The 16,269-nt window shown below is 50.9% G+C and overlaps 1 protein-coding gene across 1 annotated transcript; it reads right to left on the bottom strand.

Moving 5' to 3' along the window:
* Window positions 1-1,042: 1,042 nt before the first annotated feature.
* GINS4 (GINS complex subunit 4) lies at window positions 1,043-14,796 on the bottom strand. Its single transcript, XM_082680372.1, has 8 exons — window positions 14,645-14,796; window positions 13,878-13,992; window positions 8,939-9,025; window positions 8,006-8,119; window positions 4,912-5,009; window positions 4,659-4,747; window positions 2,228-2,318; window positions 1,043-2,137 (listed from the first exon to the last, which is right to left on the bottom strand). Exons 2-8 carry the CDS (start codon window positions 13,971-13,973, stop codon window positions 2,041-2,043), a joined length of 672 nt encoding a protein of 223 aa, XP_082536498.1. The 5' UTR covers window positions 13,974-13,992; window positions 14,645-14,796; the 3' UTR covers window positions 1,043-2,040.
* Window positions 14,797-16,269: the final 1,473 nt, after the last annotated feature.

Below are 16,269 nucleotides of genomic sequence, written 5' to 3'. Positions count from 1 at the left end.
AACACAGCGGGTCTTGCTCCAAGGTCACAGCTGGTACATGTTTTTGCTGCACCTGCAGATATGGACATGCAAGCATTTCTCAGGAATCTCACTGGCAACAAGCTTATGATAAGGTATGATGCTACTGTTTGAAGTAAATGTCCCATCCTGCTTCCAGTGATGAGTTTTTAACCATAAAGCAAAATACTCCCCACAAATTGAAAATGTTAAAGACGTCACACTAAACCACATCATTTCCCTTCACCTGTTTTGAAATTCAACTTCCCCTTTACTTCGAAATGGCTTATCTAAACCAGTCTTCCTTTGCAGAGGTGACCTAGGAAATGAAGCAATGAGCTCTGTGGCTTCAGAGACGACCTTACTCCTCCGTGCTACCCGGCATGAACAGGGCGAGAGCGGGTGACATGATGCAGCCCGGTCCTCTCCTTTCCACAGCAGAGGCAACGGTGACATGGGACCACAAGGTGGCCCTGAGGAAGGAGACTTGGGTTCAGACTTATTGCCCACCTTGTTTCCCACCTATTTACCTATTACCAGCCCTGCCTGCTTCTCAGGATGCTGTGAGGACCCATGGGGTCCTTGCTAACAAAGCCGTTAAGTGATCTGGGGCCAGCCTGCCTCTCGGACCTTAATCCTGCACCCTTCTGCATTGTGCCCACTGCCTTCTAGCCACACCGACTGCAGGTAGAATTCGTTTCTGCCTCAGGGCCTTTGCACAAGCTGCCTTTTCTGCCTGGAAAGCCTTTCGAGTTCTGTGTCTGGCCCCTTCTTGTTATTCAGACCTCAGCCTAATTCAGTGAGATTCACTGAAATCAGTGAGAGCCTCTCAGAGCACCCAGTCATGCTGGTGAGTCCCCGTGAGCCCCCCGTTCTAAGTCTCTTCAAGGCACTTCTCCCACCTGAGCAGGGTCAGTGACCATCTCCTTCTGGCTTGGAGCCCCAGTGTGGCGGACTGTGCCCGGCATACTGTGTGCTCACTGCACATTTATTTAATGAATGGCTGAAGAAGGTGAAAACGCTCTGGAGAAAACAAAGCACTGCGTGAGATATAAAACGTTTTTATTAACGAATAAAACCTTCCTTGCCTTCACTTAGTGATTTCTCTTGGAAATGACAGCAATATTACACTGATTACTCCAAGAGCCAACATCATGTAGATGAAAACCTGCCTTTGCATCGAGCAAGAAAGACTGGAAGGCAGTTGCTCTGTATCACGTTTCAAGGGAAGACAATTCACGTGTGTACATCCCTCTTCGGGTGTCACCGAGACACTGTCCACTCACCGAGGTTAATTTCATCTATTCCCCTTGAGAAAGTGAAGAGCCTAAAAAGGAGCACCTGCCGCTGAGGTGGCGGCGTAGGGGAGCTGCTGCTGCTCTGCCCCCGGGGCCCTGGTCAAGGCTGGCACATGGCCTGCAGGCTGGCCCGGGAGACCGCCCGACGCTGCAGTTCGCCACGGGGAGGATGCACCTCACTAGACTACACGCTGGGAAATGCCCACGGGCTCCTTCTGCCATGAAACCGAGACCTAGTTACTAGTTTATTGGTTGTGATGCTCAGTTAGGCACGACAGAAGTTGGCTTTAAGTGCGAGAGCAGAGGCTCCAGAAGCTGAGTTTACACGAGTCAGTGACATACTATACAGGGCGGCCACATGGTTTAATCTATTTACACTCTTCCTACCAGGAGGGTTGAGGGAGCGCTCCTGCAGCTGTCAGGTTGGGGCCCACCAGTCCCCTCATCACAGGCAGCGAGGCCTTTCTATGCACCCCCTCGGCCTCACTTTCCTCAGTTCAAACACCACCACGAAGGGCGCTTCCGTGTCCCTACCCAGCCGCGGGGTCAGCAGAGCGATGACCCCACCTGCTGATCCTGGCTGGAGCAGCCAGGGAGGGATCTGCCCCGAGCGGATCTCAATGCCCCAGTGACCCATGGCACCGCCGGGAAAAGTTCCCATCCTCGGGCACCGGCTGACACGTGGGGTTTCCAAATACGTTCTCCAACGTGCCATGTCCTCACTCTTGGTTAGTTGCTTCCGGTTTTAAATCAGCTGTACGGCTCCAGAAGCGACCAGGGGTGCGATGGTTTTGTATCGGATCAAGTGCTGTGAGCCCTCCTCCAGGTCGATCACATAGTCCCTGGAAGAGAAAACAATGTACCCGCGGAGCTCGGCTGCAGCCCCATGGGGAGGAACGCTTCCCACCATCCACAACGCAAACGCCACTCACCTCTGCTCATCTGTTTCCGGTTCTACCAGTATGTTTTCTTGTCGCTCTTTCACCCTCAGAAACACATATGAATCCAGATCTGGTTTGGGAACTGCCAGGAGGACGATAGTGTGATCAGAAAATGCTCAGCTGACAAGATCGGGATGGAGAAGCTGCTGGGATTAACTGCCTCAGGCACAAAGGGAGCCCTGATGTAAAAGCCTCTCGGGGGCAGGGACCTGAGGAGGGATCTGGCTCCTTCTAGAAACAGCACGCTTCCCTCAAGGTTTCACACGGCACCCGCTCATTTGACAAGTGATGAGGCCCTAAGATCTGCAGGGTGCCTGGGAGGAAGAGCGAGGGCCATGGGAGAAACACGCGTGACGTCTTAAGAGGACAGAGTGTGTGAATCGGGCCAGAAAGTATGTCTGTATAAAGGGTGGGAGGACTGGATGTTAGGGAGGCTGGGTCACACGGCGATGGCCTTGAACGTCAGGGAGGTGAATATGGGCTGCGCGCTGTAAGCATCCCTCCCTCTCTACCACCAGCCAGCACTTCACCACGAAGTGCCCCGCGCTGGCAGCTCTCCAGCCCTTCCCTGCCTCCGGCTCCGTTTGTGCCAAGAGGACCCCATCACCTGCGGGGTCCGGAGAACCCACCGGACAACTCAGTGTTCAGAGCCCAGCTCAGGTGTGGGGCTGCCCTCGGTTCCCTGTCTACGGGAGGGGGGTCAGGATAACTGACCACAAAGGTCCAGGGAGGGTCCCCTGGGCTGCTCGGGGGTTCTGGGCCTGCCAGAGACACCAACTTCAGCAGGGTCAGCTGGGCCCACTGGGCTGCTGCTGATGTGAGGAAACCCTCGAAGGATGCTCGGCTACAACGCCCTTCCACGACCCTGCCACTGTGGTCTCCGTGCTCCAGGGGGCATCTGGGCTACGTGAGCAAGGCTCTGATCTCACGAGGGCAGGCTGGCTCCCAAACAGCTCCAGCCCTAGGCGCCCAGCTCTGGTCCTTGGAAGGGACCCAGGACAAGCGACACATGAGCGTCAGGAGGTGTTGGCCAGCATCAAGTAGACGCAGCTCTGGGGCAACGGCCTGGACCCGGCTCAACTGGATATGACAGGTGGTGCTGGGCAGTGATTAGGGACGTGGTCCTTGCCCCACTCGTAAGTGCAGACAAAAGAGGCTAAACTGGACACGGACTGGGCCTCCTGTGTCCCTCAGGCAGTTCACCAAAACGACCGTTCAGAGTTCCACAAGCCCGGCACGCGGTGGGCTTGCTCCTCGTGTCCCCTCCACGATGACACGCTGAAGCCCCGAACCCCAGTACTTCAGGACGGGAATGGATTTGGAGGCCAGACCTCTAAAGAGGCAAAATGAAGCCGTCAGGGTGGGGTCCTGATGCAACCTGCTGAGAAGAGGGACAGACAGCAGGGTGCGTGTGCAGGGGGCGGCCGCCTGCAAGCCAAGGAGAGAGACTCGGGGAAACCAACACTGTCAGCACCTGACCATGGACTCTGGCCTCCACATCTGTGAGAAGATCCATGCCGGCTGGTCAGGCGCCCCCGTCCTGTCGGTGGTACTTAGCTGTGACAGCCGGGGCTAAGTCCCCCGCCAGCGGCAGGGCTCAGGGCGCAACCCCCAGGCTGGGTCGGCGAGGGACGCTCAGGGCTCGGCTGTCGTGAACTCAGCTTGGGAACCTGTGGACTCCAGGCCCCCGTGAGGTCCTGCGTGGACACGGCGAGCTGGGAAAGGCCGGGGAGGAGGACTGGAGGCCACAGGCCAGGGGGCCTGCTGGCTGACCCAAGGTTAGGGGTTACCACCAGGGCCCCCCCCCCACCGTGGCTCGGCAGACTTTCAGGGGACCGAGCAAGGGGGCGAGAGGCAGAGGAGATGGCCGTGCTTCCCCCCCTGGCGCCTCCCTGCCGTCTGTCCTGCTCCCCTTCCCACAGCCGGGAGGCTGCTCACAACCGAAGATCAGGAGCACTGAGGGACCCCCGTAGGCATCCCAGCCTCCCAGCTAACGTCCCCCCCGAGGAGACAGGCCCTGCATGGCCTGGAACCTGTGAGGGGAACGCTGCTGCCCCCGGAGACCAGAGACCCCGGCATCTTCCTCGCCCAGAGGAGCCGAGCACAGCATGGACCCTCGGGAGGTGACTGCGCACGAGGGTGAGTCTGCACTTACAGTGGCAGCTACGAGAATTTCCTCTGAACCGGAAGAACACAAAAGTGATGCTGAACTCGTTAGCCCGGCGCCTGCTTTTCACGATTTTTGGTTTTTAACCCAGAACCCTTCCCCTCTGTCTCTTTTCTGCTGATCTATCTATGCACCTATTTGCCCATGTTCGAGAGAAGAGAGTGGAGATGAAGATGCTATTCTAAGACACCTGCAGATACGTGGGGTGTAAACTACGGCCCCTCGGGATGTCCGAAAGGAGAATGTTCTGCTCACCTGCCCTCAAGAGGTCCACCTTCTGTAAATTAGGAGGCATGTGCTTTAAGGCAACGTTCTTTAGGTAGGTCTCTGTGTTAGCCATGTACCTGAAACACACAAACCCACATCGCAGTGACGACACGCCCCGGAGCCACCAGGGCTATAAGACCAACAGCAGTGGCCCTGCGGTTGGCCTCAGGGACACAACCACCAAACTCACACTGGGAAGCCAGGGAAATAAAGGCGGATCCCACGCTCGCTGCTTACTCACTCTCTGGCGAAGGCAAACTCTTCCGGAGAAAGGCTGGAAGGCTCCCCCTCACGGCGTGTTCTCTCCTTTTCAAGGACGTGAGGGAAAAACCTCTCTATCTGTGGGGACAGGAAACACCTGTCAACGCTTTTTGCCATCAGCAAGTTCAATCAAGTGTGTCATCGAAGGTCTGGTCTGATTCCAGTGGCACACATGCTCGCTTTCTGAAACAGGTCGAGGTTAATCTAGAAAGTGACTCTTAAAATGACACGTTTTCATGGTTGAGACTCTTTCTAATCATAAGACTTACACACTGGACTTCACGAAGGCAGGTTTCAGAGAATTTGGAGCAAAGGCCAGGGCTCAAAAAAGGAAGACAGTTTAAAAAGGATGAGAGGCTTTCATGAAAGAAACTCTGGTGAGACAACTGGAAATGGAAGTTAAGAGAAAGGAAGGGGCTGTTACCCAGCACTTCTATGTCACTGTACAGACACAACTGTACAACCTGTGAAGTAAAACAGATACAGAGGCTGGAGAGACACACACAGAACATTTAAGCAGACAGAGAGTGATGCTCGATTATAAGACTATAACCAGGGACTTCCCTGGTGGTGCAGTGGTTAAGAATCCGCCTGCCAATGCAGGGGACACGGGTTTGAGCCCTGGTCCAGGAAGATCTCACATGCCATGGAGCAACTAAGCCCGTGCACCACAACTACTGAGCCTGCGCTCTAGAGCCCGCGAGCCACAACTACTGAGCCCATGCGCCACAACTACTGAGCCTGCGAGCCACAACTACTGGGCCCACGTGCCACAACTACTGAGCCCACGCACTTAAGAGCCTGTGCTCCGCACCACAACTACTGAGCCCACGCGCCTAGAGCCTGTGCCACTGCAACAAGAAGCCTGTGCACTGCAGTGAAGAGTAGCCCCCACTCGCTGCAACTAGAGAAAGCCCGTGCATAGCAACGAAGACCCAACACAGCCAAAAATAAATAAATTTATAAATTAACAACAACAACAAAAGAAACAATATAACCAGCAAGGATAAAACCCACAATGAGGTGAGGCTTGGGAAGCGTGCTAAGAACTACCAGAAAACAACAACAAAGCTAAAAGCTACAGAAAGGTGTGTGGTCAGGAACCAGGAAAGGCAGTCTCATTTGCAGTCAAAGCTCTCACGATCACCTCCGCCAGGGAAACGCTCTCTGCGAGCAGGACCACGATGATGGCAAGGAGGAGTTGAAGGCCCAGAGAAGGCAGCACTTATCCTTAAAGCGGTGAGGTCTCCCGGCTCGGACGCACTGTGTTCCAGGATGAACTAAATTCTCGTCTGTACGGAGTTTGAGTGTGTGAGGCACCTTCTCCTGTCCTATGTGGATCACCGCTGCTACTGTGTCACTTCGTGCACTAAAAATACATGCCATTTCAGAATCTCAGAGTCAGAGTTCAGAAGAGATGGGAAAGATTAGAGGCAGACACATTTCCTGATTTTCAAAAATACAAAGGAGGAGACTCTTCCAACACACATCAGTGTCCTTCATGTTGTACATGGCCTTACAGATAGACGGTCTGTGAACTCAAAGGAAAGTAGCGGTGCGCATGAAGAGCATTCACCTCACCACACGCCTCAAAAAACTGAGCGGCCTGGCAGCTGAGGGTGGGGAGAGGCGTAGCGCGTCTCAAGCTTTTCAAAATGCGTGATGATGTCTTTAACGTCCTTGGGGACAAGCTGTAGCAGGGGTGCTGGGTGACAGCACAGACTAGGAGACGCATAAATGAGTGAAAGAAGAACACAGATTCAACTGACAGACGCCCATCGGCGGGGAAGGCTCTGGCGGGACATCGATCACTGGCCCAGTCCTACTAAAGAACCAGATAAGATCTCTGATGACACACTCATCAAACTTGCTGAAATAACTAATAGGCTAGGTGACAAGACTGGGATCCAGAGACCAGGGAAATGGCCCAAAAAAAGAAGCTGAAAAGGGACAAGTACTGAGCCCTACACTGAGGGGTCAAAAATCAAGCCATGGAAATACAGGAGTGACGGGATGGCGTAATAATAATAACAACAGCTTAAAAACTTCCAAAGAGGTTGGTGCTCATGGCGAGTGCGGAATGAACCCAGGGTGACGTGTCCGTCAGACGCTACATGACACTGGGTGGCGTTACTACCAGTCTGATACCCACAAGGGAAGTGATCATCCTGCTTTTCACAAAAGTGACCAAACTACAACGGGAACTCTGTTCCATTGTAGGTGGGATAATTTAAGAAGGATACTGATAAACCTTTTAAGGGAAGAGACCAGGAGAGTAAATGGAAATAAACGGCTGAAATGTTTAGCTGCGAGGACTCTCGAGAGCCTTCTGAGCTGTCTTCAGTATCTGAGGCGCGTCCACATGGTAGAGGGTACGGCTGGCCCTTGAACAACTCGGGGCTTGAGTGTGCCAGCAGCCCTCCCCTCCCCCCGCCTTACAGTCGGCCCTCCGCATCCCTGGTTCTGCACCTGGATTCAACCAACCTCGGATCACTTTACAGCAAATAATGAAAAAATTCCACGTATCAATGGACCCACGCAGTTCACACCCATGGTGTTCAAGAATCAAGCATATTTGCTTTGTAACAACTAAGAGGACAAATGGAACCAAATGAGAAGAAACTTCAAGGAAGTAAGAACTTCCAGGGTTAAAACAGACGTCATTGAAAATAAGCATGTGTTGCCGTTTCATTTTTATAAGTTAGACGGCCATAGAGATATAGCTGAATGTCACTAGCATGGTCCATTTGACATTGACTTAACGACAGATGCAAAACAGTTCTTAAAACCAGGTCCCCTCTGGTCAGTATTCCCTGTTCATCCACTGCCAATACCTCCACGCTCAGCACCGCCCGACGGTCACTCTGGGGGGGGGGGGCGTTCGCGCAGCAGACAGACTAACAGTGTCCCTGGAGGTGGGAGACAACCGTGCCGTCGATGCTTCTCCAGAACAGTCCCGCCCTCCCGACTCTGGCTCCCCTGACGTGGGGCCTCAGCACCACCTGCAGGCCCTGGACCCTCCCGCTCCTCCCAGGACCCTCAGTCCGCACGACAGCTGCCTCCTGCCCCCCGACCTTCATGAGCCGACACCGCAGGTAGCTGCTCAGGACGAAGCGGATCCTCTCCATCTCCATCTGATGGATGCTGACCTTCAGGTCCCCCTTCTTGGCCCTCCTGAGATTTTCTTCCTGTTAACAGAGAAAACGAAGTTTGTAAAAAACATGAGAGTCAAAGACTAAGGACCTTATTTGTTCAATCAGCGCACAGCCCATCATCGCTGGCCACATTAAGGAGTCACACAGGCTACATTTAGGTCAGAGGAGAACAAAAAACTCATCGTTTAAGGGCTCTCATTTCCTTCTAATTTCTTAACTACACAAACAATACATGACCATAGTCTCACGACATAAAGTGCAGACAGCACTCGTTTACTTTTAGAAAATGACCACTTGAATAGAATCTGAATCTGGCTGGTCAGAAGGCCCCAGAAGAACCCCAGCCCGAGTGTGAAGGAAGCAGCAGACAGAAGAAATGTCTAAAGGGTCTTGGAAGTAGTTAAAACACCAGCTGAGAAACTGTAAAATACCAACGTTTCAAAGCCACCCTGAGGCTGACAGTGACTAAAGCCTGGCTCATCTAAGGCAAGGGCCACACACTCAGAGGCTTCGGGGCCAGGCAGGTAAGGTACCTGAGAAAGGTGGGCAGCCAGGAGCTGGGGGCCTGGGGAGCACACTGGAAGGGGCGGTCCCTACCCTGCTCTGGTCAGCTGTTCTCGCGTACAAATGCAGGAATGCTGAGGACAGGTTTTTAGAAGCTGACATCCAGATGTTCATAGGAGCTCCCAGGCTTTGTAAATGTAGGTAATTAATTCAACATTAAAAAATAAAAAAAAAACCCAAACTAGGCTGGGCCCAACGGAACAGATTTGCTTTCAGCCTACGGCCTCTCACTGTGCCGACACACCTTCTAAGCTGCCCTCCTCTGAACGCTGAGGGGGCACCTCTTACCATGTGCTGCAGCTGCTCCATGACACATTCTACGATTTCCGACTTGTTTTCCAGCAGCTCAGGGGCAAACTTTTCATTCATCCAGGCCTAAAAAAACAATGCCCGAAAAACGCACAAAGGGGCATTACTCACAATGGAGCAAAATAACCCTGGGAGTCAGTACTCACCCCTAAAATCACAGCTGCCTCAGCAAAGAAACTGTCTACCGGTTGGAAATACTGGAAATGCTTTGAAGACAAGCTATGTTTAATGATGGCTTTTTTATTTCCTTTAGTGGAAAGGCTGTGTTGTCAGTACACCTATGGCTGAGAGTAACCCTACCTGGTGTCCACTCGGTACCTGTCACCGGGCACCAGTGTCTGTATCTGCTATTGCCCACCAGGGGGCACCAGCGCCCTCCCATTCAGCTCAGAGCACTTTATAATTTTTTCATTCATCACTATCATAACTGAGATGAAATGGATACAGTTATCCTTACCTTGCTGATGAGAAAACACAGATTACGTTATTTACTAACTTCCCAAGAGTACAAAGGATCACAAAGGAAATGGAGATTTATCTATTAAGCAGTTTTTGGAATAAGACGTTAAATCCCTAATTTATGATTTAGGCCCAGATGCTTGGTATGTTTCAGAAATTACCAAGGCTTAGGGAACTGAAGTATCCACTGGGGACTGAGGAAGCTGTACTTATCTTTCAATCACAGGAAATTGAGTTCTAGAATAGCTCAGAGTTACAGGCCAAGCACGCTCCAGTTATTCATTTTGACACACTTAAGTGTCTGCTTCTTCAATTACCACCATTCAGACGCATTATTAAATACCAGTATTGCTACTATCATAAAATTTTTTTTCAGGTGCTCAAGCTTCTGAAGTGTTGCAGACATATAAAATTAATCAGAAAATCTGTCTTTTCAAGTAGCATAATGAATGAGAAAAGATCAAACTGTCATAGAGAACTTATAAAGCAGGAGATTTTCTTTTTTTATATATAAATTTATTTATTTTATTTATTTTTGGCTGCATTGGGTCTTTGTTGCTGCGCACGGGCTTTCTCTAGTTGCGGCAAGCAGGGGCTACTCTTTGTTGCAGTGCGTGGGCTTCTCATTGCGGTGGCTTCTCTTGTTGCGGAGCACGGGCTCTAGGCTCGCACGCTTCAGTAGTTGTGGCTCATGGGCTCCAGAGCGCAAGCTCAGTAGTTGTGGCACACAGGCTTAGTTGCTCTGCGGCATGTGGGATCTTAGTTCCCAGACCAGGGCTCGAACCCGTGTCCCCTGCATTGGCAGGCGGATTCTTAACCACTGTGCCACCAGGGAAGCCCAGGTTTTCTTTTTACCTGACTTTATTAAATACTGAATAGGTACAAAAATATTTATGAAATACATAATAACATGAAGAATACTGATAAACACCTATGTGCACATAGCTTCATTAAAGAGTATCATCATCATTTTACAAGTCCCCTTGTGTCCCCTCCCTCCTCAGAGGTGATCATTAGCCTGAATTTAGTGATTAATTTTCTGTAGTTTCATTACTTCTGTTTTTATCTCTACGTGGTGCTTACCAACCTTTCCATGACAGGGCACTCCAAGAAATGATAGCACTTGTATGGTATACTGGGTAAAATGGAGTAGATTTGGGGAAGAGTTCTCATTTACAGTATGAAATCATGGTAATAAAACATGTAACAGTGGGGCAAAGTTTATATTAGTACAAAATGTTCAAATAAAATCTTTTCAAAATTTTTAGTGAGAAACTTGTATTTAAGTTCACAGTCTTTTTAAAAATAATCAAGTTCTCTGTTTGAAATGACTGCATCAAAAAAAGTTTAACAACAACCTGTTTATCACTGTTACGGGTGAAACTGTGCCGCCTCCACCTGCCGATTTGTATGTTAGAGCCCTAACTCCTAGCACCTCAGAATGTGACTGGATTTGGAGATGCAGTCTTTTAACGAGGTAGTTAGGTTGAAAGGTGGTCAATAGGTGGGCCTTAATCCAATACGGCTGGTGTCCTTGCAGGAGAAGAAGAGGACACAGACACGGAGTTTCCCAAGGCTCAGTCCCTGGTACCTTCTTTCCTTTATGTACATTCACTCTCTATGGGAAATTATCTACAGAGAGGACAGAGCACATGAGGACACAGAAGACGGCCGTCTCCAAGTCCAGGAGAGAGGCCTCAGAGGAGACCGTGTCAGCACCTTGATCTCCTCTCAGATAGAAGAGCCTCCAGAACCGAGAAGATAAATTTCTGTCAGCAAAGCCACCCAGTCTGTGGCACTTTGTTAGGCAGCCTTAGCAAACTAATATGACCATTAAAAAGAGAAACTTTGCATTTTAGGTACCAAGTTTTAAATCGTATTTTTACCAGCATTCAAGAGCATCCTACGTATGCTCCCAGAGCTGTGCTCATCAGTGGCCTGTCAGGCCGGCCCCGAGGCCATGCTACACGGCAGCGTCCAGGCGGTGGCTGCCCTCCGGGCAGGAGAGCATCAGGCCGCAGGCGTGACTCCTGCTCACCCCCTGCCAAGGCCGCCAGACCCCACCCTCCTTGGGCTCCCTCCCAGGGAGCCCTGAGGACACCCAGAAGATGCCAGCAGTCTGGGCCCGGCTGACCTGGAGGGTGAGGGTCAGCATCTGAGCCTTTGCAGAGCCTCAGCATGTGCAGCACCACCAAGCTGGCAAGCTCGGCCCTGGACGACAGCTTTGCAAGGGTTTGAACGGTACACAGACGGTTTCTTCAGCAACTTATCTTTTGTTCTTCTATGTGATGCTCCTGACAGCTGTCCATGCTGTGGCAGGAGCTTTTACTCGTTTTACTGCTGTTTTCCTCCCTCGTTATGTGTATATGCCGTTCTCTAGGTATGCACCCAGGAGTAGAATAATTCGGCCACAAGACACGTGTGCCTTCTTTAACCTGACCAGAAAATAACGTTCATTTTTTAAAGTGACTGTACCAAGTTACACACACACTGTGGTATACGTGTGCTAAATTCTCTACATCCTTGCCAACACTTTATACTGTTCACCTTTTTCATTTCTACCACTCTGATGGGTATAAGTGATATCTCATTGGGTTTTAAATTTTCAGGGTGTCTGTGAATCTCCTGAAATTACACGCAAAGTTCTGCATGGGTGTATATGTGCATTATTCTGGGAGGGAGGGCCAGAGTTTCCACCAGATTCTTAACAAGGCCTGAGACATAATTTTTAAATGAACTTCCTTGGGTTTTATCACTCACGATGGCATGTAATGGTAGGAAAGAATGAAGAATCCTAAAGTAACAAACATGAGAGAGCTCTGGAAAGGGGTGGTGAGAGGGAGAAGAATAAGGCAGCAGGTGTAGTAAATCAAAGACACCTGGTTCACATCCTGGCTCTGCTGTCCTTGTGTGACCTTGGCAAGTTACTTTACACCTCTAACCTCTAAGCTTCAGTTTCCTCATCTGTAAAATGGAGATGACAAAAGTGCTTGCCTCAGGGCGTTGTTGTACTGATTATGACCACTTGCACCTAACATTCAGTGAGCGCTCAGCACACGTCAGACAACACTCTGAGCTCTTCACACATAATACCCCATTTCATCCTCACAAGAGCTCTGTGAGGCAGCCGCTATTATTACCTCCACTGACAGTCAAGGAAGTGCTAGAGACAAGCTATACAACCTGCCTAAGTTGTAAAACAGACGAGTGGGGACTTCCCTGGTGGCGCAGTGGTTAAGAATCCGCCTGCCAATGCAGGGGACACGGGTTCGAGCCCTGGTCCGGGAAGATCCCACATGCCATGGAGCAACTAAGCCCGTGTGCCACAACTACCGAAGCCCACGTGCCACAGCTAATGAGCCTGCACGCTGCAACTACTGAAGCCCGTGCGCCTAGAGCCTGTGCTCCACAATAAGAGAAGCCACCGCAATGAGAAGCCCGCACACCAAAACAAAGAGTAGCCCCCGCTCGCCGCAACTAGAGAAAGCCCACGTGCAGCAATGAAGACCCACGGCAGCCAAAAAAAATTTTTTTTAATTAAAAAATTAAAAAAAAAAAAAGAGTGACATGCAGGGATTTAAACACAGGTAGTCTGAACTCCAAAACTACCAAGGTCTCCTCAGACAACAATTGTGAAGAGCCCTGGCACACAGGAAATACTCAATAAGCCACAGCGATTATGACTAAAAGGAGAAACAGCCCAGAAGTGGTTTGAGGTAAGCAGTGGAAATATACAGAACAGTGGACAAAAGGAAGTATTTGGAGGAAAGGGAAGAATAAGACCAGTTTTCTCGGGCTTCCCTGGTGGCACAGTGGTTAAGAACCTGCCTGCCAATGCAGGGGATACGGGTTCAAGCCCTGGTCCGGGAGGATCCCACATGCCGCGGAGCAACTATGCCTATGTACCACAACTACTGAGCCTGCGCTCTAGAGCCCGCATGCCACAACTACTGAAGCCCGCGAGCTTAGAGCCCGTGCTCCACAACAAGAGAAGCCACTGCAATGAGAAGCCCTCGTGCTGCAACTAGAGAAAGCCCGCGCGCAGCAACAAAGACCCAATGCAGCCCAAAATAAAAATAAATAAACTTAAAAAAATAAAAAAGACCAGTTTTCTCCTAAAGAAGGTGTTTCAGCACTTTCTAGACCTTACAAGTCTCTACCAAGCACTTCTGCGGTCCCCACAAATACCAAGCAGATCCTTTGCTCTGTGAGCTGTTCTCGTAGATGTCCCCAAAGCTGACCCTCTCTGGCCCCACTTGAGAATTTTGTGTCTGACATTATGAGGTTTCTATCCGGCTGTCCCCCTACTTCCTATTTCTGTGTAGATGGTAAGATGCGGTCTCTCTTCTCTTGAAATAAGCCTAGAGTTCCATCACATTTCCTGATTCCTGACATTTGCACAGCTGGACTAAATTAAAAGGCTGAGCTTGAGCAGGGGGATTCTGTTTGGACTGCTTACCTGTTCCAGCCTGTCAATGAGCTCTGCAGGGGTCAGGACCACCTCCTCACTCCCCGCATCAGAGTCCTGTCCCGGGAGATCCAGTTCCTCTGTCATCTTCTCTGAAACCAGGAACCTAATAAATAAAAGAACCCATACAATGCTGTGTGTTCCATTTCTTTTCAAGAATATGCAACTACGTACCTGGAAAAGGGAAAGCTTTACTGCGGTTGTAGAGGCTCACTGGCAGTGGCTAGGGAATTCACAGGTTTTGGTTTTGTAATTCTTCACCTCTTCGTTCAAATCTTAGGTCAGGGACCAATTTCTCAAAGCGCTCACTCCTTACAAGGGCTTCCACGTGCACCCTGAATTGAGCACCTACCACACCCTGCAGTAATTATCTGTTTGCTTTCCAGAAGGAGGTCCTCTCCTCGGAGGCTGCGTTCACTTCAGCTCTAATATGAATCCTGGAACCTCTAAGGACTGGGGACACAGTGACCTGTGCAGCCCCTGCGCTCAGCACGGCTCTTCACTAAGAGCAGGCAAATAAAATTGCTGGGAGAACCAATCCATGCCCGTTTCCTGGAGCCACAAGGCCCAGCAACATCTGTCCGGTCAGTGACCCAAAGGGCTTAGGAAGGCGGGTGGTGGGGACGAGGGCGCGTCCCCGGAGCCTTAGGGACACCGAGAACACATTCCTCCCGCTCGCCTCCCGGGGCCACGAGCACAGGGTCACCTCCTCCCCCGAGGCGCGCGCGCACTCCCAGCGGTCCCACTCGGACGCTCACCCGGTCCTGGGCAGGCTGCGAAGGCACCCCGGGTTGGCGGGTGGCGAGGGCCGGACCCTCGCGGGGGGCAGTCTGAGGAGCACCGGTCGAAGAACGGTCCGCGCGAGGCCTTTCCGGGACGCACCTGACCCTCCACTTCTCAGCTCCCGCGCTCCTCTTGGACACTTCCCGTCCGGACTCAACGTCACTGCGCACGGACGGGGCTGACCAATCATGGCCAGACGGCCCCGCCCACCCTGGGGGCGGGAATTGCGTCCCAGTGGCTCGCTCTCTGGGCCACTTCCTGAGTGGAGGCGGGCCCGAGTTGGGCCCCGCCCACCTCGTCCCGGCTTGGGTGTGCGGTGCCGGATGACACCTCCCAAGGACCGTCGGCAGGAGGCGCCTGGTCACCGAGGCTGGGGGCTCCGGCGGCGTGGGCCTTCCCGCCACCGTTTGCAGCCGTCCGCGTGTGCTCTGGCCGACAGAGAGGTGGGCTGTGTTAAATCAGGCCGCTTCCACCTCTTGGGTCGTCTTCTCCACCCACTTCCCTTGTGGCCCTTCTGGTTACCGCATATCTGCAGGGGCTGCACCTGTGGCCACTACTCCCAGCTCTAAAAGCCTTTAGGCGAGTGGTTCTTAAAACGCGGTTCCAGACCACCAGCAACAAATCGGCTGGGACCCGAGAAAAATGCAAGTTCTCAGACCAGTCCGAGAACTGCGGAATCGGGAACTAGCGGGGGCCGGGGGAGGAGGGGGGGAGACGGTCAACAGGTTCATCAGATGATTCTGAGGCAGGTGAGCTTGGAGAACCATTGCTTTAGGCAGTGCTTCCATCCCAGCTGCTCTCTAGGTTATATTGACATTTACAGTTTATGCCTTCTGCCTTTACTGTAGGGCAAAGATATATATATATATATATTTTTTTCTTTGTGTGATTATAGTTTTTCATCTCTGAATTGCTGATGCTTTTCTTTCTGCTGCTCTCCTTTGTTTTCTGTGCAAAGTGTCGCTTCTGGCTCCCCTAGAAGTGTCTCTTCCCCACCAATCTGAAGATTCTTTGTGATGTGATTAGAAAAAAGAAGTCGGCTAATTGACCGATTGGGTAGTACCTGCCTGATTACAATAGTGTTATAAAAATAATTACAATAGAATATACTGAGTGAGAGACTGGCATATTTACCAAGGGCTGAGGAAACTGGGGGACAGCAAAGAGGTATTCCAAGGGAAGGGCCCTTTGAGCTGTGCTTGCAGAACGAGTTTTGTTAATGACAGATGATGGCCTTTTCCAGGTCCATTTCAATTCTGTGTTGCAGTGGTTGGTGGCCCAGTGGTTTTTAGTTGTGGCAAGTTGTGTTTTCCCAAGAGAACTGCTCTGACATCAGCCTTATCCTGAACTCTTCTGCTCACACCTCTCCATCAAGAGGTGGAGTTTGTGATCTCCCCTTTTTAAAAAAATCTTATTTTGTTGAAGTATAGTTGATTTACAATTGTGTTCATTTCTGCTGTACAGCAAAGTGATTAAGTTATATATATATATATATATATATATACACATATAAACATACACGTGCTTTTTCATATTCTTTTCCATTATGATTTATCCCAGGATACTGAATATAGTTTCCTGTGCTATCTGGTAGGACCTG

Source organism: Grampus griseus, assembly GCF_964374135.1.
Source record: "Grampus griseus genome assembly, chromosome: 21".
NCBI classification, from domain to species: domain Eukaryota; kingdom Metazoa; phylum Chordata; class Mammalia; order Artiodactyla; family Delphinidae; genus Grampus; species Grampus griseus.
This window is presented reverse-complemented; position numbering and strand designations above follow the sequence as displayed.

Bases quoted from the DNA above. Each gene is read 5' to 3' on its own strand.
- GINS4 (XM_082680372.1), bottom strand. From the start codon at position 13,973: ATGACAGAGGAACTGGATCTCCCGGGACAGGACTCTGATGCGGGGAGT. The intron at 2,319-4,658 runs GTGAGCAGAACA...TCCTCCTGGCAG, and splicing joins GGTGGACCTCTTGAGGGCAG to TTCCCAAACCAGATCTGGAT. The intron at 2,138-2,227 runs GTGAGTGGCGTT...TTTCTCTTCCAG, and splicing joins CCGGAAACAGATGAGCAGAG to GGACTATGTGATCGACCTGG.